General features: G+C 43.2%; 1 protein-coding gene across 3 annotated transcripts; it reads right to left on the bottom strand.

The window, feature by feature from the left end:
- Nucleotides 1-1,709: 1,709 nt before the first annotated feature.
- LOC119237513 (thioredoxin domain-containing protein 6-like) lies at nucleotides 1,710-21,826 on the bottom strand. Of its 3 annotated transcripts, XM_037501524.1 has the most exons (12): nucleotides 21,743-21,826; nucleotides 21,328-21,364; nucleotides 16,099-16,156; nucleotides 14,044-14,147; nucleotides 11,904-11,975; nucleotides 11,264-11,380; nucleotides 9,375-9,450; nucleotides 6,649-6,731; nucleotides 6,259-6,351; nucleotides 5,199-5,353; nucleotides 3,735-3,880; nucleotides 1,935-2,012 (listed from the first exon to the last, which is right to left on the bottom strand). In XM_037501524.1, exons 2-12 carry the CDS (start codon nucleotides 21,358-21,360, stop codon nucleotides 1,981-1,983), a joined length of 969 nt encoding a protein of 322 aa, XP_037357421.1. In that variant the 5' UTR covers nucleotides 21,361-21,364; nucleotides 21,743-21,826; the 3' UTR covers nucleotides 1,935-1,980. The 3 variants fall into 3 exon arrangements, with proteins under 3 accessions (XP_037357425.1, XP_037357421.1, XP_037357423.1); XM_037501526.1 differs by lacking the exons at nucleotides 11,264-11,380; nucleotides 21,743-21,826 and having other exon boundaries at nucleotides 21,328-21,487; XM_037501528.2 differs by lacking the exons at nucleotides 3,735-3,880; nucleotides 5,199-5,353; nucleotides 21,743-21,826 and having other exon boundaries at nucleotides 1,710-2,012; nucleotides 21,328-21,487.
- Nucleotides 21,827-22,515: the final 689 nt, after the last annotated feature.

The raw sequence follows: 22,515 nt of genomic DNA, 5'->3' as shown, positions 1-22,515 counted from the left end.
GAAATGCCTTCCCATGTAATAGAAGGCTACCCGTGTTGCCACCCTCTCCTCTGGTCCTATCAATTAGTGCCCTTCCTACTCCCCCACACAGCCCTACCATTCCCAGCTACTCCTGGGAAGACAAAGGTCATCAGACCAGCGCACATCTCCCCCACAGGGTCACTTCCCCAGCTATTCTTCCTCTCTCTTCCTGCTTTCAGATGCCTGATCTCTCCTCTCTTCAGTGACAGAAGATCCTTGCATTTCGAATTCTGGGAGATCAAATAGCTGTCAGCTGGGTAAACTGCCGAGTACTTCATTCAGAACCACACAGCACCTGTGGTGTGTAAACCAGGCTTAGGCCTCTAGTGCTTCAAGGTATTTGCCAGCTCTTAGGTGGGCACAAGCCAATCATGTCCCTTTTAAGCTCACTCATGAAAGGGAAGAGCACAGCCCTTTGGTGTGCTGTGTGTCTAGATTCTAGAAGAGTGGACTCAACTTTCTTGACAGATCTGTTGTGCAGGTTCCAGCATGTGGTTGCTCACAAGGCCTGTACAGTGGGCATGTGTGTTTCCATACAGAGTGACAAGTCATGGGAGAGGCAGCTACCACCCTGTGTCACAGGCCTTGGTCTCTACCTTCCCATGGCCTGACTCATCCAGTTTGGTGCCAGCAAAGTGCCTCATGCTATAAGGAATGATGTCTCTCGAAGTGCAGTCTCCTGGCATCTAACTGCCCACGGACAGCATTTCTTCAAGTCAGGAGCAAAGTTCTCTGAAGAAAACCAGCAAATGAAGGTAATCACTGACACTGCATCGTGGTGTAGGAGATCACAGCCTTTCCTCAGAGAGGAAAGAGAATGCCAAGGCTTAGTGAGCTACAAATAAGCTGAAGAGCAAACTGGCTATGTGTGTTAATGTTCACAAGGGTAATAATAGTTTTTTTACTGAAAACCTCCTATGTCCTTCAAGGGCACAACCATGGAAGGACAGCTTAACCAGGCAACTCAGTGGAAGCCAGAGACAGCCTGGCCCCGTAGCAACTCAGGTTTTAAAATGAGCCAGAAACAGAAACCCCAGAAAATGGGTGAAGGGAACATTGGGAAATTAGATGAACCCTGACTCCAAATGTAACCTCCAGGTGTTGTTTTGTGAACATACCCTGATTGTTTGAGACCCACAGATGGGCAAACTCAGTAATATCAGGCCTGGTGGTATAGCCCGGAAGGTTGCTTGGTAAGTACTGAAAGCTGATTTACACTTCCCTCCATGTCCATATGTCCAAAGGGACATATCGAGTCCATATATCATGGAGTTGGATCCATGATTAATGGCATCCAATTTTGTTGCACTGTTTTCAAATTCATAGTTTATCAAGCTTCAATTTTTTTTTTTTAAGATTTTTTTTTTTAATACATAGCTGGGGTACAGGCCAGAGGCGCAGGAGGGTGAGAGGATTCACTAGAGACAAAATGGGAGCAGAACAGCAGATGGACTGAGAGTACTGCTGAGGGGAGCAGCGGTCGCAACAGGAGAAGTCTGCCATGCCATGTGGGAATCTCCCTGGCTGGCCAGGAATCGAACCCACGCTGCAGAGGCTGCGGACAGCTTTACAGCGCTGTGCTCGACCCACTGCGCCACCAGGGAGGCACAAGCTTTAATTCTTGAATCTATAAATGATTTTTTTATTAGGGAAACACTGCCCTATGAAACTCAATATTCCGAGATGACACCATATCACAGCAGAATACGATAACTGATGTCCATTTATTTTGTAAAATCCCAGAGATGGTTAAAAAAATTATGTTTTATATACTGTTTAATAAGGCAGAAAAGCATATACTGTTATTTTTATTATCCATTAAAGATAGCTAAGCTCGAAAAATCCTGGTTCTCAAAAGGGCTGGTTGCAGTTCTGGAGGTTTCCTTAAATGCAGCAGACACAAGTACATCTCGTGGACACGGCCCTGGTCCCATGCATAAGGAGAGCAGCACAGTCATCTCAGTCCTCGTCCTTAGTTTTGGCCTCGTGGCCTGTGGGACAAGAGATAGTCTATGGACTCTTGAAGCAAAAGTAGTCTGTGCCAAGCACCATCCACACAAAACAAGAAAAGGGGCTCTCACTATATCAGAGGTGAAGTTAGGGGTCAGGGTGGAAGGGATAGCAAAGAGTCCTAATCGTTGTGTTAGGAGCATGTGCAATTGTACAACATTTGTACATAAAGAATAAAAGAAAACATCATTTGTTGAGCACTTGATATGTGTCAGACACCAGGCTAAGCATTATCCTTAGTATCCTGTTACCTTCACAACAACCCATAGAGGAAGATAATTACTATGGATTTATAATTCTGGACCAGTAGTGATGCTACCATTATCTTCATCATAGATAAGGAAACTGAGGCCCAAAGAAGGTAAGTAACTTTCTTATGCTATTCAGCTGGTAAATAATGGAGCCAGGATTCAAATCCAGGATAGTTTGCCTCCAGAGCCCCTTAGCAGAAAAAGTGCTGGTTAAGTTGCAAACACACTCAGCCAAAGTAGCATGACTCATCAAAGCGAATGATCAGAACACCACCCCCGTGAGGCTGCCTCAAAATGAAGCCTGTAAGAGACTGTGCACTTACTCCCAGATTGTGGTCTGGGCTGAGACCCTTCTAGAATTGTTCCCTTTGCTCATTATCACCCTAAAAAAATTCAGGTTCAAGATGTCCCAGCACAGTCCCAATAGCCACATTGAGTATTTGCCAGTTCACCTCCCCTGCTCCCCAAAGGACAAAGTGTCCCAAGACTCTGGATACATCCCAGAGAAAAGCTGGCTCTGTTGGTGCCCAGCAAGGGGAGAGAGGGCGATGTTGAACCACAACATGTACTTGTATGTGTCAAGTTTGATCTCTGCTCCACCTGGAGTCACACTTCCTATGATTTCTCAGCTAAACTCCATGGGCGTGTCAACTTGTCCCTTAACTGGCAGCAGAAATAATTACATCTCTCAGGCCAGCTCCTGGCTCCCGTTCCTTGCATTCAGACCACGTTTTCCTTGCCTGTATTCTAATCTTGAGACCATGAACACTGCAAACATTTAGGTAATAAATTGGTTAAAACCCAAACATTCAGACACATGCAGGCTCTTTCAGATGTGTGTGTAGCCTGCTGCTAAGAATCCCATCCTCACATCCTTTGCTTTTCCAGGAGTTTCATCCTCTGATCCCTTCCACCTCACCTCAGGCTCAAACCAGACACATGCAACTCAGCAGGAGCAGCTTGACCTGGCCTAGTCCTCCCACTTGTAGGATGGGCTAAGTCACATGCCCTTGGGCCCTCTGGGCTTCTCACACACATCAAGATGACTCAAAAGTGGGTCTGAGGGAGCTAAGTGTCACAGCAGGCTGTGGGCCCTCTGTGAACCCTGTGCCTATCAGGACCCAAGCAAAGGCTTAGTGAGGGGGTGCCATCACCTCTGACTGAATTTGAAGTAGGCTTCCAGAAAGTTAAATTTTCCCAGCTGTTTCCAGGGGAATATGCAAAGTAACTTTGCAAAAAAATACAAGGTTCCAAAGTTAGAATGTAGCAAAAAGTTTGAGGTATTAAAAAGCAACACATTACTCTGAAAATGTCAAACAGTTCAGAACTACTACTAAAGCTATTTGATAAGCCCTGTTTTCAGAACAGGACCTTATTAGACTGAAGACTGTTACCACATATTTAGTATCAGCAACTCCAACATACCGCAGATTTAATGAAGACCAGATCTACCTGACTTATCCAGAGTAGCTTTTGGAACTTCCTCTGAAAACTTAAAACTGGGGAAGAGCAATGCCAGTTCTCGGCTGGCGTCTTCTTGGCGTTCACTTCCATGGACGGCATTGAAGGGCATTTCTGTGCCATATTGAGCCCGGAGGCTGGGAACATTGACAAAATGTACAAGAACAATTATTTCATTTGTAGAGGAGTCTTGCTCTCTGGTAACATGGTCATCGGCTACCAATCAGCACCCTGCACTGCTTGAAATACTTCCTCTGCTGGAAATGACAAGGACAGCAGCGCAGGGCACTTTGCCAAATGTGTCACATACATGAGCTCATTTCACTTGTGCCACAGCTTGTGAGGGACACTGTCAAGATCCCCAGTTTTAGCCCAGGGGAGTCGTGTAAGCCCAGGAGCTGCCATTTTGTGGATACTACCACCAGGGCCCAGCACCCTGCTGAAGGCTTGACAAAGGTTTGCATAGTTAATCTTTGTAACAATACTGCAAGGTAATATTGACATAGCTAGGAATTCCTGTGTCAGGCACTGTGCTAAATGCTCTGTAAGTGTGTGTGTGTGTCACACGTGCGTGTGCCACCGCTTATTTAATCCTTACAATGATATCTGAGGCAGGTCTTATTTTAGTACCCATTTTTCAGATGAGGAAATTAAAGCACAGAGGGACTAAAATGTGGCCCAAGTTCATGCAGTTAGTAAGAGGAAGAAAAGGGATTCTGAAGTCTCTGCTCTTAGCCATGGCAGGTATTCATATCCCCATTTCACCAGAGAGAACAGAGGCTCAGAGAAGAGACTTGCCTGTGTATGTTGCCAAGATCTGATCCCTGGTCTGTCTTTCACTAGCAAAGCCTCCCCCATATAGGGATGTTCAGGCTTCTAACAACTACAAGGTGCAACTGCAGCTACTTGGCCTGCTGCTTATTTCTTTCTTGTTGGCTGAGCCTCTCTCAGCTTCAAAGGCCAGACAATGAATTTGGCATTGGCCATACCAGGCTAAATAAACTCAGGGCTAAGGAACAGAACAAGCCAACCTAGTGCAGTGTGTACAATACTTGGATACCAGGGGACCTTAGGTCCCTGGGTGAGGAGTAGGGGTGGGATCCTGGAATCTATATTTCCTGGGTAAGTATTGCTGGTGGTCCTGGGGCCATAATATGAGAGTCTCTAACTGCAGAGAGAAGAGTAGGAACTGAATCCAACAGCAGGCTCCAGAAGAGGGAGGTGACAAAGAGACAGCAATGAGCTGGAGACTAGATCAGAAGGTAAGGATGTGTCAGGATCTCCTCAAATACATAGCGAAGAGGTCAGGTTTCCCCGAATATATAATACAGGAGGCATCAGGCCATCAGAAAGGCCTCTGTGCTCCCACAATTCTGGGCTGACATAGAGCAGGGCCCTCAGCTTCCTTGGATGCAGGTTCTGGGTGGATTAAAGGACCACAGCTGGTAACATCACCTGTTAGGTTGCTCCCTCCTTGCCACAATGGGGTCACAGGGCCCCATGAAGGTTCGCCAGGCGCTGACCACGTCCTCAGCATCTTCAGTCCTGGTGAGGATCAGGAGGTGGCTGGGCCCACTGCTCATGTGATGTACCAGCTTCTCAAATGCCTCCTACCACAGGAAGGGAGAACAGTGGCCTGGGGCAAGGGCGTGAGGCCTGCTCAGGGTCAGTGGGCCATCACTGACAGGACAGAAGAAGGTTAATGAGAGCCAGCATGCCCAGGGAGTAGGGGTGGTGATGACCAACCACACCCAGAGAAAGCAGATATAGGTTAAAGGCGAGAGATGAGACTTTGAGTTGACTCAAAGTGGAACTCAATATTGACTCTGAGTTGAAGGTGAGTGTATAATACATTGGGTAGGGGCAGTTACAAAACCACATATGGGAATCATATGGATGCTTAACCAAGAGGCAGGATGTAGTTGAGTTGTTTTTGTTTTTCAGTGCCTTGCAATTCTTCCCCCTTCTTCAAGTAATGGCATTCTGGTTTTCCTTTGGGGCACAGCTCCTCCCAATTTCACTCTGTTTTAGTTTGACAACAGGATGCCTGTCTTCACCCACCACACACACAGGTGGACTATGGCCCAAGACAGGTCGAACGACCCTTACTCCCAGTAAGTGAGCTGCAAGCAAGGGCCAATGGAGAGTGGTTGAATCTACCCAACTGCAACATGACTGTCCATACACTTTTGCTCCTGAGATTCCTCTGACTGCCTTGATTCTTCTCGCCATCACTGTTGTTCATTCAATTTTCTTCCTTCAGTCCCAGGAGTTATGGGGTATTCTTCCAGTAAACCCCTTATTTTATTACTTTGCTAGAGTCAAAATCTCTTCCATGCAATTAAGGAAATTTTGCCTGCTACAGCCTATAATCATTTTTCTGAGAGCAAATTCATGGCCCACTTGCCTTTCATATTCTATTCTTCATACTATTATATTTTCTCCTAACCTCAATCTATTAATATTGAAAAAAGAAATGAGAGTGTGTTGGACATGTGGAAGCAAATAAGCTAACCTCGCCAGCTCTGTGTTGGTAGAAAAGTCGCATTTCTGCCTCTGTCATGGTTCTCTCTTCATTTGTTAAAATGTCAAACCCAGCCTCCTGGATCTGTTGAAAATATATATAGATACAGACACATGTTCTGAAAAGGTAAATCAAGCCCAAATTCACATTTAACTTAGTTGAAAAGTAAAAGATAACAACAGGTAACACTAAAATCTGTGAGGACTTCATTCCCATATCTGTCCCAATTGCATTTAAAATATTTAATTTACTTAAGTGGATTTCAGCTAAAACTCCTAAAGTCCACCTTTTCCCACTAGGAGTCTATGGAAAATTGTACACACCTCCTTTTTTCATGCCAAAAAGGTACAGGAGGGTCTGTAGGTACATGTTGTCTCTTACCTTCATGATAATCTCATCAGCCTTTCCATGGACCACTGCGTCTGGTTTAATGATTGCCAAGGTACAGCTCTTCTCTGAGGAAGCTGCAATAAGCCAAGCTGGTGTTATCAGGCCCTGGTCCCACAGCCCCCACCACTGAGGCTCCCAGGAGGCCATTCTCAGGGATGTGCAGCCTCCACATGACACTCCCAGTGCTCCCTCACCTGGCCTCTTTGTTGTGCACCTGCAGACCTGGACTTTAGTGGAAGCACAGGTCTAACTTCAGACCTCACCCTCAACCTGGTTGCACGGAACAGAGACATGCAAGGGACATGAACTATGGAGAGAAGGGATGGGATGAAAGGACAAGGGAAGGGAATCGAGACTTCTCAGGAACAGAAATCCATAAACAACTGAAAGTGTCATTCTGGAATGTGAAATGAGCTGGCAGTAGAGGCAACACAGGTCTGGCCATTCTTGTCCCTTCCTGTCCCCTCTCTTGATTCTGAGCCTCTAATTGCTGCTTGCTGCGATCTCAATCTCTCTCTCTCTCTCTCTCTCTCTCTCTCTCTCTCCTGATTCCTTTGCTAATCCTTTTTAACTCTCCTGGCATGTGGCCATAAGGACAGCCTCAGGTACTAATTCAACATGACCTTTCATGACTTTTAAGCACCAACACAGACTACCAACTGAATCTTCAGTCTCCTGTCTCAGTTTGAGTTCTCCTGAGTGCAAACTAGGTTGGCCAACTAATTGATTGGAGCCCAGGCCCAGCTCACTGATTGGCTGCCCATTTGTCAGTGTCCATAGATCCATCCAACCAGCTGTGCCACCTGATCATGTCCACAGAAGCTGTAGGCAAACCCATCCTTATTGTACTCCTGTTTATATGAACTTGGCCTTGGTAAGCTACCTATGCTCTTCAGACTCTGTATTTCCTGTTCTCAACTTCCACATCAGTTGTGTTGCAATGAAACATGACAATGTCTGCATGGAAGGAAAACATCCTACTTTGAAAATCTCAAAAAAGTGTCCTGCAGAGGTAAGCAACAAATCTGTATTATTTCTATGGCTCTATGAACACTTAGACTTTTAGGGACTCTTGTAATAAATTCTGGATGAATTGACAGTGTGATCACTCAGGGGTGCAAAGTGAGAAGGAAAAAGGTCAGAGCACGTGACTGTGGGACTTCCAAGAACTCAACTCAAAATGGGAGCAAAGGAAAAGAAACCAGTGAAGTGGAGAGCTCGGACAGACCAGAGGGGAGGAAAACGTGGAAAGTCCTGACACCTCTGAAACCAAAGAAGGTTGTGGTAAGGAGGGCATGGTGAATATCGTCCCAGTCCTCAGAGAGTGGCCATAGGACGGGACTGGACCCTCCCCTTGGGTGTGGGATGGCTCAGGGAGGTGCTGCAGGGAGGTCAGTTTGCGGCAGGCAGGGCAGGGAGGGTGGCCCAAGGAACTTAGAAGAAAGGACAGCTGGGGCAAACGCACACTTTGGGTGGTTTCCCAGATGGAGCAACTTCATCTGAGAGGAAATAATGGAGGAGAGAAGAAAGAGAAAATCCCCAAAGAAGGCAACAAATGTTTCCTGCAGAAACCATGTCACCAATTTTCTTTTCACACTTGCTCTCCTAAACTGTATCTCATTCTTTGACAGAATCTAACTCCAAAAGTTGGATTTTTTTTTCATTATTCATGTGAAGAAAAAAAATATACCTTTCTATCTCGTGCAATAATAAAAGTCTTCCTTCTCCAACTCAGACCTTGAACTTAATCCTGGCTTCCCCTGGTGTCTCAGTTACACATCAAATGCACCATTACAGTGATGGGCTTTCTAACTGCTTCCTTCTCTTCAGTGTCAAATTAAAGTCTTCTCCTCATAGGTATGGTTCAGGAAGGACTGCAAAGTCCAGGATATGGAAATATTTGGGGAACAAGGGGAGAGGGGCAGCTCTCCTTCCTGCCTGTGACTTTTCCTAATAAACTTGTCCTTTTAAAATCTAAAAAAAAAAGGGGGGGGAAGGTGTCAGGACATTGACTTGTTGACACTTCAGGAAAAAGGTGTTTAAAAAAAAAGCTCAAGGAAGCATCAAATAAGGGCTAAGGAAACTCCCCGGCAGCATTACTTTACATTTACTTTACATTATTAGTGTCACAACTTAGGCCTCCCTGGTGGTGCAAAGGGTTAAACACCACATTATGAAGCAATCTGCAGCCTCTGCGGCACAAGTTCGATGCCTAGCCAGCCAGGGAGCAACCCACATGGCAAGGCAGACCCCTCCTGTCTCATCCGCTGCTCCCCTCAGCAGTGTATTTCAGTCAGTCTGTCTGTTCTGTTCCCTGCTCTGTCTCTGGTGAATCCTCTCACCCCCCCCCCCGCCCACGCATCTCTGGCCTGTACCCCAGCTCTTGTATTCGTAAATAAATAAATCTTTAAAAAAAAACACTATTAATGTCACAATTGTCTATTTTAATAAATGCAGTGTTTCCTGATGCCCAGTACTTGCTAAAGAAAGTCATGCCTGGTTTATTTGAACATGCTCAGAAAGCCATGAATGGTGCCCAAATGCCCCGGAAATACATTTAATACATTTGAAGTCAGAGGACAGACAGCAAGATGTTTTAAGGTTCATCTCCCTAGAGTCCAGGTTACTCATTAAACTGATGATTGGTGTATGTTTTAAAAACACACCACCCCCTATAAGTCTGCTTTGCTCTTTTCCTTGCTTCTTGTTTCACTCACCCACGTCCTCATCTTCACTGTTGTCTTTTTCCTGAGAAAAACATTCATCTTCATCACAAAGAGCCTCATCTTTAATCTAGTAGGAAATCAGAAAGTCGTTAACTAATTTAAATTAAATGACTACAAAGACCTTCAAACACCTGCAGGATCAAAAAAAAAAAAAAAAAGCTAAGTTCCGAAAGGATGTCAAGATGATTAGTCTAGAAAACTTTACAAGATCCTTTTTGTCATTGGTGGGGGTGAGAGACTTGAAGACAAGGAAATCCAAGCTGATCTTAAGATCGCGTCTGCCTGTTTCAAAAGCATCAAATAGCAACTAAGGAAAAGAGTTGAAAAAAGGTTGGCAAAAGGAAAAGGAAGAATTGAAAAACATGTAAATATTAAGTGATTGGCTACACAGTTCAGGGAAGCAGTGAAGACAAGGGTCATTTTCCCCTAGAAGAGGCACTTGAAAATGTAAGCATTTGTGATTTTCTTTTTTTTTTTTCAACTATAAAATCATTACTTTTATTAAAAATGTTTGCAGAACTTTTAAGATCAGCAGAAATCTAAAGATTACTGATTCTGGATGGCTTAGGATATTTTAAAGTTTTCCTTAAAATGTCTACAACTCTAGAATGCCCTTTTTCCTCCATCTTTCCAAATATTTCTTTCCATTCTACACAATCCATTTTTTCAGTATTTAAGGCCCCAAATCAGATATCACTAAGAATGTGCACATTTTAACTTGACTTCTTAGCACTCTTTAAATATTCAGACATTCTCTTCTATCTTTATTCCATCAATTCATGTAAGATCCTTTAATATTGTCAGAATTAAGTGTGTATAGTATTTAGTAAATTGGGAAGTATGAATGTGTGGATATTATTTTAAGCTAATAAAATGCTGTCAGTCATGTATCTTTTTTTTTTGTTTTGTTTTTGTTTTTTAAATAATAAATTTTATTTTTATATTCCCCCATACAACTGCACATGCCCCATTCTGACCCAATCCCTCCCCTCCCGGCCCCCACCCCCAAAAAGTGTCTCTGGTTCATAGTTTTTTGTTGATTTTGATTTTCACTTTCTTATAGTTATTCATTTTCCTGATCCCTTATTTAAGTTTTCTAGATTCCTGCTATGAGTGAGACATTTGTGATTTTCTTTTTTGGAGGGGAGTGAGGGAGGTGAGAGGTGGGACTGCCAATTTTCTGGGAAAAATAAAATTTGATTCTAATTCATTCTATTAAAATGGGACTTTGCTATTTGGAATTAAACATGAAAACTTGAACAATAAACACTGAGCAGTGTTAAGCTCATTCAGCAGATGCTCACCCGCCAGGAAATTCCTCTCTCTAGCAGGTGTGTGAGTTTTCAAGGGCAGCCAACTAATTATTGAGGGAAAATTTGCACCCTCTGTTATCATGGAAATAATTGATCAATATCACAAACTATGCTGATCCTACTTCTGCAGGTAATGACAGAATTTAATGTTTAAAGACATGAATTCTCTGGAATCCCAAGTAAAACCTTCAGGAAGGTGAGGTGAGGAGGCATGACCAGGAGAGGCTTCACCCTGAGGCTCACCCCTCCCACCCACTGCTTGATCTATAATATTGTTTTCATCTTTAAATTCATTGTTGAGAGTCAGAACCCCCTGTGAAGAGTTGAACTGGATACAAAAGGAAAATGGATAAAGGAAATTAAAGTATCTTGGATGAAGGAGACTTTTTAAAAAGGTTTCACAATGCATACAGGTTGTAGTGGGCTCTGCCTCTCCCCCAGTGTCCAAGGTGGGCCGTTAATGAAGCTTCCCTCCCACCGCTCCAGGGACTTAGTGAGGGCAGGGAAGGGCAGGTCTCGCCTCCCAGCACATTTCTGAGTTAGTGTTGGAGAAGTGGACCCCCTTACCACTCTCCGTTCTCTGCCTTCAGATAACACCTTCTTTTCAGCCTCAAGCTGATCCAGGATGGTTTTCTGCAGCAGTGGAGCATTTGCTCCTCTCACCACAGCCACCAGTTCTCCTCCCTAGAATGCAGTACAGACACGCTGGTCAGATTGCTACTAATCTCTCTCAAGAGACAGCAGGAGTGTCCAAGAGATTTTCTTAGGAGTGTGTCCAAGGTCAAGGCCCATCACCCCCAGGACCACTCTGTCTACCTCGCTACACTCTACTCCCTCCAGCACTTCCTTCAGGGCAAAGGGCAGTTAGTTAAGGGTGGAACTAGGCACAGTGGGTTATGAGTGACTATGTGTGACCCACACATTGCTCATTCCCCCAGCAAATACTTGCTGAGCATTCACTATGCCAAGCACAAAGACAGAGGCAAAGCATTCCCACCTGTGGTGGTTGATTGGGAAGGAGGAAGAGGGGTACTTTTGTTAAAGAAACAAAGTGATAAACACAGTCCAGGAGAAACTGGCACCACTTGTTTGGATCAGTGAGGCCTCTGGGTGACATCCACTGGGAAGGAATGCCAGAACCATGTGTCTATCTGAACCCTAATGGTTTGCAACCTTGAAATAGTTCTGGTTCTGAAAAGGCACTTACTGCATAAAACAGAAAGGTCGGCTCACATCTCCCTCGATATTTTTCAAGGACATCAAGACAATCTGCCTCTGCCTAAAGGAAAAAAGTGGTTAGCGGGACCCTGGGACACAGTGGGTACGGGGGCATGATGGCAGGAGACCCCTATACACATCCACCCCTAAACACCCCCCCATACACACCTACACCACGCCCATATATACATACCCCTCATACCTACCTACATCACCCACACATACAGTTAAACTCATACATAGACACACACCTACACCCCTAACCCCACACTTCCCCAACTCCCCACATATCTATACCACACCCTGCACCAACATATATACCTACACCCACACTCCCACACACACATTCCCACGTACCCCGAGACCACACCCACCCCCCACATACATACTCATGCACACATACTCACACACTCCATACATCCTGTATATATGTGTGTGTGTGTATATATATATATACATATACATATACACACACACACACACACACACATCATTACTGGCCTCCCCAGATGAAGACCTGGCTTACTCACACGGTATTCCTTCTAATGTCTTTGCATCAGAATCTTAACTACTGTCCTCAACATATGGGTAAGAATTGGTAAAAATACTTCTTTAAGAATAAAAAGAGGAGAAAACATTTTTTCCTTCTCCCCTCCCCATTACTATTCATTGCTGCCACTACAGGTGAGAACAGTATGAAAAAACCCTCAAATTCCTCAAACTTTGCATTCGTAGTCTGATAACCCCGTATCTGGATTCCCCACTGAGCATTTCCTCCAAGTTCCCTAGAGAAGCATCAAAACTGACTCCCAAGGGAGAAAGCAAAGTCCTTAAAGTCAAGCTCCTTGAGAGATTAGCATATGGAAGAAAGCCTACAAATTTTAAGCACCAAAAAAATAGACTGGTAAAGATTGAGTCAGCAGATCAAAGAGATCTGTTAAAAAAAAAAAAAAAAATCACCCTACAAAGTCAGTCCTGCCCTGTCACCAGGAACTGCTGATTCAGGCGTCCATCCCCCACTGGAGCAACCTGCAGCATCCAACCAAACAGGCATTTCTTATGATAGATTTTTATGTGTTACAGTTATTGCTTTCCTCTTGCACAGATTGTATCTGTGACAGGTAATGATCCCAAGTTTTAAACATGCATATGAGTCAGGAAATTATCATATGCTTGTGAAAACATATGCTTTGTTTTTCTCATTGCTTACCTTAATGTGACTTTTTAAAAAGATTTATTTATTTGTGCATACAAGAGCTGGAGTACAGGTCAGAGATGAGGGTTGGGGGTGTGTGAGAGGATCCACCAGAGACAGAGTGGGGAACAGAATAGGCAGATTGACCAAGGTACACTGCTGAGGGGAGCAGTGGGTGAGTCAGGAGAGTCTGCTGCACCATGTGGGTTGCTACCTGGCTGGGGATCAAACTCAGTGCTGCAGAGACTGCAGGTTACTTCATAATGAGGTGCTTAACCCCTTGTGCCACCAGGGAGGCCCCTTAATGTGTCTTTTTTTAAACTGAGAAAGCCTGCCTGTTCGAATACTATATAAGTTAGACCTTCCCTGGGAGAGGGTAGAGCAGGGGAGAAAGCAGCTGGCTGGTACTCTTTCCACCAAACTGTTCTTTTCCAGGTTAATCATCATTTTGACTCCAAGAATACATCTTTTTCTTTCCTCCTCACAGTAGTAATTATTATTATTTTGTCATCAAGTGTCTGATATAGTCTCCCCTGTGGTCATTGACTATGAATTTCAAATCCATGCAGCTGAATGAGGGTCTCATACATTTTTCTGGAACTTATTCCCATTTCCATATGTTAATCCAGTTAAATGTGAAAAGATAAATGTTCCCCTTTAAGGAGAAGAGATTGAAATCTTGAAATTCCGTACTCTAAAAATAAGCTTCTGAGTTCACAGTACATGAGCTGTGAAGGAGCCCAGAGGTAGGGCTCCTTGTAGGGTCATGGTGATGAGGTCAGAATCATCACCTCTAGAAAAATTATCATCACCCAGCTCGACCAGCAAATATACAACTGATACCTCTTCAGCAGCCTGAAAAAGGCAGTTCACTTGACCTGTTCCCATTTTAAATTTTTTTATAATGTTGTGTGACATTCTGCTGAACTCTTACTAATGCAAAATGCAGAAGATCCAGGCCAGCCTCGATCCTCATCTTCTGGAACAGGCTCACCACGGGTTTGCAGGGGCCACACCAGCCTTGATAGACATCAACAACTGTGTGGAAGCAGGAAGCAGGAACAATCAGTGGGCACCAGCATTCACAGTGGCAGGTGACATTTATACCTATACATTCTAATCCCCAATGGACTCTGTTTGCAGGGATATTTAATGGTGAAAAAGATTATCCCGTCAGGGTGTGAGCAAGCATATTCCTCATTCTTATGACTCAGTTTTTAAAATTCTAAACAATGATTAGTCTTGTGGAAAATCATTTTCTTTGCATGGATACTTTAAGGAATTTTCAGGCTATATTCAGTCAAGCCCGGCACAGAGTGACCCTCCATAAATACTTGGACTGAAGTCAACGATTCTAAAAGAAGAATTCCCTGTAGTTGACCTGTCAGCATGCAATCAGCTCTAAACTATTCAGATATAAACACAACTGGACCCTCCCCTAATGAATTAAGTCACTGGCTTTGGGTAAAAGTTTTTATTTTCTTTGTAAAATTAACATTTTCCTCCTGAAAAGTGAATCTGATAGAGACCTAAGTAAAAAGGTAGATACCTTTTGCTTCTTTGGTCCCAGTCTATACCAGGGCTGGGTGTGAGGGAATCCCCTCATCTGAGTACTCTAGATGTGAGGCCTCTAAGCAAGCTAATCCACCATAGGTGTACCAGATGCATGCCCCAGGTGGGGCATGGAAACACAGCAAGTGCTAGATTAAAATATAACAGTGGTCACATTTTAGAGGGAAGATATCTTCCAAAAGACCCCAACACTCACAGAGTTCATACCTAATCCACACACTGCTGTTTAGCGCTGGAGTGGCATGGTTGTGGGGAGTTAGGTAGACACTGCTTATGAACTACTGTGTCAGGCAATTTTGCTTATTTCTCTGTTTTAACATTTTGAAAGGATAGGTTTATTAGGAAAAGGAGAAAACAGGAGAGGCACCTGCATAATCACAGGTGGATGGAGAGCTGCATCTTAGTCAATTTTAATAGCTTGCAATTGTGCTTTTATTTCTTGATGAATCACATTTCAAAATTTTTACATCATGTGAAAACCATTAGTAGAACATGATATAAAATCATGAAAATTAGCATAGTCTCTGGCAGCACTGTACTCTTCTAATCAGGAAAGGAAGGCTTCCCAGTGGAGGGAGCCTGGCATTGGGCATTGTGGGAAATGTAGGGCCTGGCTTGGTGTGGGGTAGGGGTGGATATTGGGGGGATGCTGTGATGGGAAACAGGAGCAGCCAGACACAGTTGGGGAGTGTAGGGACACTGGGAGCAGACCAGCCTGCGGGGGCCATGGCTAATGATGACAGTGGTCACAGGAGAGTGTGAAACATGGGAGCTAGTATTTCTGTCCTGTTTACTATACAATGAGGATTCACAGTAAGTTGTAGAGAGGAGAGGAAGCTAATATTTATTGAACTGCAAAAGCGCCCCTACACTTTGCTTTTCTTTAAAAGAAAAAAAAATAAAACAGTGAGATGGGTATTGTTATCTTACTATAGAGATGAGGAAGAGGAAGTTCAAGGAGGTGAAGTAATGCACTCAAGGTAAAAAATGAAAAGCTCTCAAGTGGTAGAGCCATATTCCTTACAATGCAGTCCCCTTTCTGCGTCAGGAATTAGAAGAGATTTCTGTCCCTTAACAATCCCAAACAACCCCTGAGTATGATAACCAGCTAAAACAGCACTGTTATCCGACAGTAATGAGTTGTCAGAACTGAACTTATTAACAGATGTTCAAGCCAGATACATACATAAATACATGTATATATAAACATATGTATAAACATACATACACACATGTTTATATATAATAAACATACATGTTTATATAATAAACACACATGTTTATATATATATAAACACAGAGAAATCTTTATTTACAGAACTCAAGGTATAGAAAATGATACCCATTGTTGTCCTCTTCACAATTCAGTATGTCATTTAGCAATTTTGAAAAGGATGGATCTAAGAAGTTAAATTACCAGTAAGTCCTTTGGAACTGAGCATTTCTTCCCAAAGTTCCTGTGTGCTGATGTTGACCTAACATCAAAAATGAACAATTGCTGTATTACTAATGGTACTGATGGGGAAACAATTTGATGTATTTGCTCTGCACACACTCTCTCTCCTGTGTCTCTCTGTCTCTGCTGTCTCTCTCTAAGTTACAATCACAGTTCAAGCTCTCCTCTTTCAGCAATCTTTTCTCTCTCTTCTGGTCTCCATCCCCACAAGTAACCACTTAGATAAGAAAATTTCAGACATTTTAAAAAAGATTATCAATATTTTTATTTGTTACTTGTCCTAAAATAATACATGAAATACATGTATCCATATACATGCATACAGTATCAGACTATATCTTTTTGCAATTTGTGTTTTCACTCATCAAGTTTTGACATTTATATGTATAAAAGTATGCCTTTTTGTGTTTTAGTGAAATATAATTTGTTTAAATTAAGCATAAGTTCTTTGTCAGAACTAAAATGTTAGTTAAATGAGTCTTGAAAGATGGATACACCCATGTATCACACACCTACCACAATACAAAACATTTGTTACCCCAGAAAATTTCCTCCAGTCTCTTCCCAGGCATTTCCCATTTCTCACCCCAAGTAAGCACTGATCTGCTTTCTATCACAAAAGATTCATTTTGCCTGTGCTAAAACTTTACATATGTGTATTAACACAGCATTATTATTTCATGCTGGCTTCTTTCCCCCATCATATTTTGGGAATTCATCTGTGTAGTTGTGTGTCAGTAGTTTGTTCATTTTTATTCCTGATTATATTACAATGTATGACTATATAAAAATTTGCTTAATAGATATTTGGGTTGCTTCCAGCTTGGGGCTATTATGTATAAAGAGTTATGAATACTCGTTGAATCTTTTTGTATTCATGTTTTCTTTTCTTGTCAGTAAGTAAATGCTCAGGAGTAGAATTGCTAGGACACAGGATAAATGAATGTTCAGTTTAAGAAGAAGCTGCTAGCACTTTTCCTAAAGTGGAACCATATTAAACTTCCATGGCAAAGTATAAGAGTTCTGCCTATTATATATTCTCACTAAAATTTCATAATGTCACTTTTTACATTGCACACTAATGGTAATGCAGCGGTGTCTCGTTGTGACTTTAATTTCATTTCCCTAATGACTAAATGGTGTTAGCATTATTTAATGTGCTTATCAGTCATTGTATGTGTATCTTCTTTGAGAGTGCCCATTGGTTGTCCACTTTATATACTGGACTGTTGGCCTTATATTATTAGGTTGTAGAGGATATAGTACATTTGGGGTACAAGTTCTTTATCAGAAATATGTATTGTAAATATTTTTTCTAAGTCTGTGGTTTGCCTATTCATATCCTTCAAGTCTCTTTTCTTGAACATAAGTTTTTAATAGTGGTAAAATCTAATTTACCAAATTTAGTTTTATAGTCAGTGCTTTCTAAGAAATATTTCCTCAAAATCACAAAGATGCTCTCACTTTCTTCAAGGAGCTTCATAATTTAAGCTTTCGTTTAAATCTTTTTAAGTTTCACTTAAGTCACTTGAGTCTTTGATCCATCTGAAATTAATTTTTGTCTATGTTGTAAGGGAAAGTAAAATTGGGGTTAATTTTACTTTTCACGTAAAGGGATAGTTATTTCTGCAGTTTGTTGAAAAGACTTACTTCCCTATTTAATTCTTTGACAGCTTTTTTGAAAGTCAATTGACTCTGTAAGCGTGGTTTTATTTTGGACTTTCTTCTGTTTGGTTGCCCTATCAGTCTAGTCTGGGACCGCTGCTCCACGGCTGTGGTTACTGTCGCTTTAAGTCTGGCAGCCTCGAGTTCAAGATGGCGGACTCGCGGGCGCCTGGGCTCGCCTCCTCCCCACAGACGCTGCGAACCAACTTTTATACTAGAGCAGCTGCCTTTGAAAAGAACAGAAGATTGGAGGATCACCGTCTCCACGAGAAAAGTGATCGCCACCATCTGAAAGGGTAGGAAAGGCTGAGACAGTCTAGCTGGGGACGCTACCAGGGAACTTGTGGGCGGAGGGCGGCGTCGGGGACTGGGAACCTCTCCCTGACAGAAGGGTTTAGTCCCTCATCAGGTGCCCCAGCACCTGGGAACTGTGAGGGTGAGGGGAGCGCCCACATCTCATCTCGGTGTGGAAAACAGAGGGTCTTTCCTTTCGAAACCAGCGGGATTCTGGCGAGCAGATATCCCAGGACTACGCACAAAGGGGACAGATTGATCAGGGACATGCAAACCTAACTGAAGGGTTTATATTTGTTGAAACTAAAACTTCAGCGGGAGGTACCAGCGGAGACCTCTCTTGGGCGTCTGCTCTAGCCTCTTATCTGTGTGTTACCTGAGAGGACAGACACCTGCTGTTTGAAATCAGTTGTGGACCCATCCTTGGCAGCTGGAGCTCCCAGTCAGTTCTTGCTCCACAGTAACTCTGGAGCCCCTTCCTCTAGGGAAAACTGTAGAACTTGCTGGGAACAGATTTAGGATTGTAGCTTTCCAGCACTTCCCCCTCCCGGCACCCTTCAGCCTCTAGGCAGCCTCCTCTGCTACTCAGACTGCCCACCGTTCCTGCCTCTGTTGGAGCCCACTGTGCCCAGTTGCTATTCTTTTTCCTTGCCTCTGGTGAAAGCTCTGCTTGCAGAACCTGCTAAGATCAGAGATAAGCTGCAACTGAGTTTCAGCCTAAGGCTACTGGTAAAGCTCTGCCCTTAGAACTTGCCTTGAGTTGACTGTGGTTGCAGATCCCTGCCTGAGCTCTAGACCTCCTGCCCTCACCCATCTAGGCGTGTGCCCTTGGCACTCTACAGCAGCTACTTCCTTGCTTCCCTCCTCCTTCCACCAGTACAGATTGGATCCTCTGGCTATAGCCTGCACTGCTGAGCTCTAGCCATCCTGACTGGTTACAACAGAAAGCCTAGCATCTGGGGCCAACACCCTGCAGCTCAATTCTAGCACAAGGCTAATAATCTGGACTAGGAAAGGAAGCCTACCCCATGCAAATAAACCGAGTGCCAAACAAAATGAGGACACAGAGGAATTCACTCCAATAATGGATCAAGACAAAACCCTGGAAAGAAATCTAATGCAGCAGAATTACCTGAAGAGGATTTCAAAGAAATAGTCTAAATTGATGCTCACTGAAATTAAGAGGAAAATTGATGAACAAAATGAGAACTACAGCACTGCAATAGACAAAATATGAGGAGAATCCAAACAAATCATAAAGATAAATAACACAATAGTTAAAATAAGCAATACATTAAAGGGACTCATACTAGATAATAGTTCTTAGAATCAGATATTGTGAGGTTTCCATATTCTTTTTCAAGATTTACTTGAAAAAAGTAAATTTTACTTATACCTTTTAGAACCAACTTGCTAATTTATGCAAAAACTCCCACAGAAATTTTAACTTGGTTAGCTTGAATATGTGGATTGTTTTGGGAAAAAATAAAATCTTAACACTTAGTGACTGCAGTTTATTAACATGTTTCTCATCATATATTAAATTTTTTTTTAAAAAGATTTATTTGTTTATTCATACAAGAGCTAAAGTGTAGGCCAGAGGTGCAGGAGGGTGAAAGGATTCACCAGAGACAGAGTGGGGACCAGAACAGGCGGATACACTGAAATACACTGCTGAGGGGAGCAGCAGGCAAGAGGTCTGCTGGGGCGTGTGGATTGAACTCCTGCTACAGTGGTTGCTGAAACTACATAGTGCTGAGACTTAACCCCTTGCGCCACCAGGGAGGCCCCCATATTTTAAATCTTCCTTCATTTTCTCAGCAATGTTTTGTAGATTTCAGTGTATACCTTTTGCACATCTTTTGTTAAATACATGCAAACATCAGAAATAATGGTTAAATTTACTCCATTTCTCAGGATTGGTTGGAATTAGTTGGATAAGTTGGGACCAGTTGTATTGGCTGGAACTGGCTGGAACTGGTTGGAATGACAGAGAAATTGAAGATTGTTCCTCTCATTTTGTCTTAGCCCATCCTATCCTGTGACACAATTTCAGCCTGCCCCTTTACTGATCCACTTTGATCACTTGATTAAATGGTCTGCCAGGTTCCTGTACAGTGAAATTATTCTCTTCCCTTTGTAATTAATAAGTTTTTGTAGGGAGTCACTTTGAAACTATATAAATGAAAAGACATGACAATCACCACTCATTCTTAATACCGGTATATTAAGGTCTGTCCCTTTATTTATTTATTTATTTATTTATTGTTAATTTTGTGTGTTTTTTTAAAGATTTATTTATTTATACAAAAACCAGGGTACAGGCCAGATTCATGGGAGGGTGAGAGGATTCACCAGAGTCAGAGTGGGGAGCAGAACAGGCAGACTGACGAAGCACACTGCTGAGGGGAGCAGCGGGCGAGACAGGAGAGGTCTGCTGTGCCATGTGGGTTTCTCCCTGGCCAGACAGGGTTCGAACTCATGCTTCAGTGCCTGGCATAGATTGATAGAGTTGTCTTTAACCCCTGAGCCACCAGGGACGCCCTGAAAGTTTGCTTTAAAATGTACCCATATAACATATCATCCCGACAATCTTATGAGAAAGCACTCCATCCCAATTCCAAGCCATGCCTACACATTCTTAACATCACTTTCAAATCACCCACTAGTTATTGTCCAGGAGCAGGAAAGAGAGCAGAAGCTGCCTTACAAAGTCACATATCTGGGGCAGAAATGAAGTAAGGCACCCTAAAGAACAAATGCATAGCAATAAGATATCAAAACATATTTGTTGAATAAACAATGACTGAAGAGAGCAGTGGTGGCAGAATCAAGTCTCTGCACAGCACACAAGTACAGACACATGCCCAAATTCAAAAGAACCCATATTATATTCTCTCAACAAGCTGCTATTATATTTCAACCAAAAATATGTAACTTGGGATTATCTGGATTCATATATTCTTGGTTTTGTAGTTTTATTTTCTTTTAATGTTCAAATTTTATGATTGTATAAGCACTATAAGCATAAATATTTTATACCCCATTTGGTAGTTTATATTTAAGTGCACAGAAAAATTGTCATTTATTTTTTCCTTTAAGATCAAGTTTAAGAACACCATCACATACTGCTGGCAAACCAAATACTACTTTTATTCTGCTTTTCTCCATCCACACCAACCTCATCACCCAACCCCAAGTGCAGGAAGTAAACGCCCCCTTAAGGCTTACCTGCAGGGCAATTTCTTTCTTCTTACTGCCCATGGATCTGCAAGAATACAGAAGTCTTATTACTACGGACTCAAGACGTTCTGATCTCGCAACCTCGCGTCATACTCCGCAAGGATCAGACAAAGCCCTCTGCCTCTTTAAGGTGCCTACATAGGAAGCAAAATAACACTTCACAAAGAAGCGGAGCCTGCTGCCTGCAGGCTGGTGGTTCGCTGGGATGTCTTCTGCGGATTTGCCATCCAGCTCCACTCAGGAGTCGGCTGAGGGGCGCGCGCCGAGGCCTTAGAAGCAGCGCCTGGCGAAGCAGACTCTCGGGCACCGCAGCGCCCGCTCAGGAATTCGAACGAAAAGGGCTGTAGAACCCTGTTATTCCTATTTCAGTGTATTTTGAGGAAAATGAGCCACCGAGAATGACCTCTCGATAGTGCACGGTCCTTAAAGTGCAGGGAGAGTTTCCAACCGAGTCTGCGTTGACCCAGCCACCGTCGTCATGGCAACGCGAAGTCGGCCGGTAATAAGCTTGCAGAAGTGTAAGCCACGCCCACTCCAGGTTTAACCCAATTACAAATCGAAGATTCTGAGCCTGCCTCAAAGCAGAAGGGAGTCCCGCGCCTTTCCTTCGGAATTGGACGTTGGGGATATAGGAATGCTTTTATTGGCTGAAGCGGTTGTCAGTGTCTGCGGGATTTGAATCTATCAAGCAAAGACCCTGTGCTTATATTGCATATTCTATCCCTAAATCCCATTTACTCTCCTTCCCTGCTGGAGCTAGTCCGCAGTTTTCTACGTTACTTACTGCGTGCCATGCAGAAGTGACTCCGAGTTTTGAGGGATCTGAAGAAAAAAAAATACAAAATCACTTATATGATCAAAAAAAAAATACAAAATCACAAAATCAAAATAGGTATGAATGTCAAGAGGAACAAATAGGAAATAGTTAAAAACTCGATGAAAGTAGTCTAATCACACCAGTTGAAAGACAGAAATCGTCGGTAAAGGACCTCCCCGGTGGTGCAGCGAGTTGAGCGCAGCTCTGTGAAGCTGTCAGCAGCCTCTGCAGGGCGAGTTCGTCGATTCCTGGCTGGCCAGGGAGACACACATGGCGAGGCAGACCTCTCCTGGCTCGCCCGCTGCTCCCTCAGCAGTGTTTCGGTCCATCTGCCTGTTCTGCTCCCCACTCTGTGGTGA

This window comes from Talpa occidentalis, unplaced genomic scaffold (assembly GCF_014898055.3).
Source record: "Talpa occidentalis isolate TD23 unplaced genomic scaffold, MPIMG_talOcc4v2.1 talOcc4.984, whole genome shotgun sequence".
NCBI lineage: Eukaryota > Metazoa > Chordata > Mammalia > Eulipotyphla > Talpidae > Talpa > Talpa occidentalis.
This window is presented reverse-complemented; position numbering and strand designations above follow the sequence as displayed.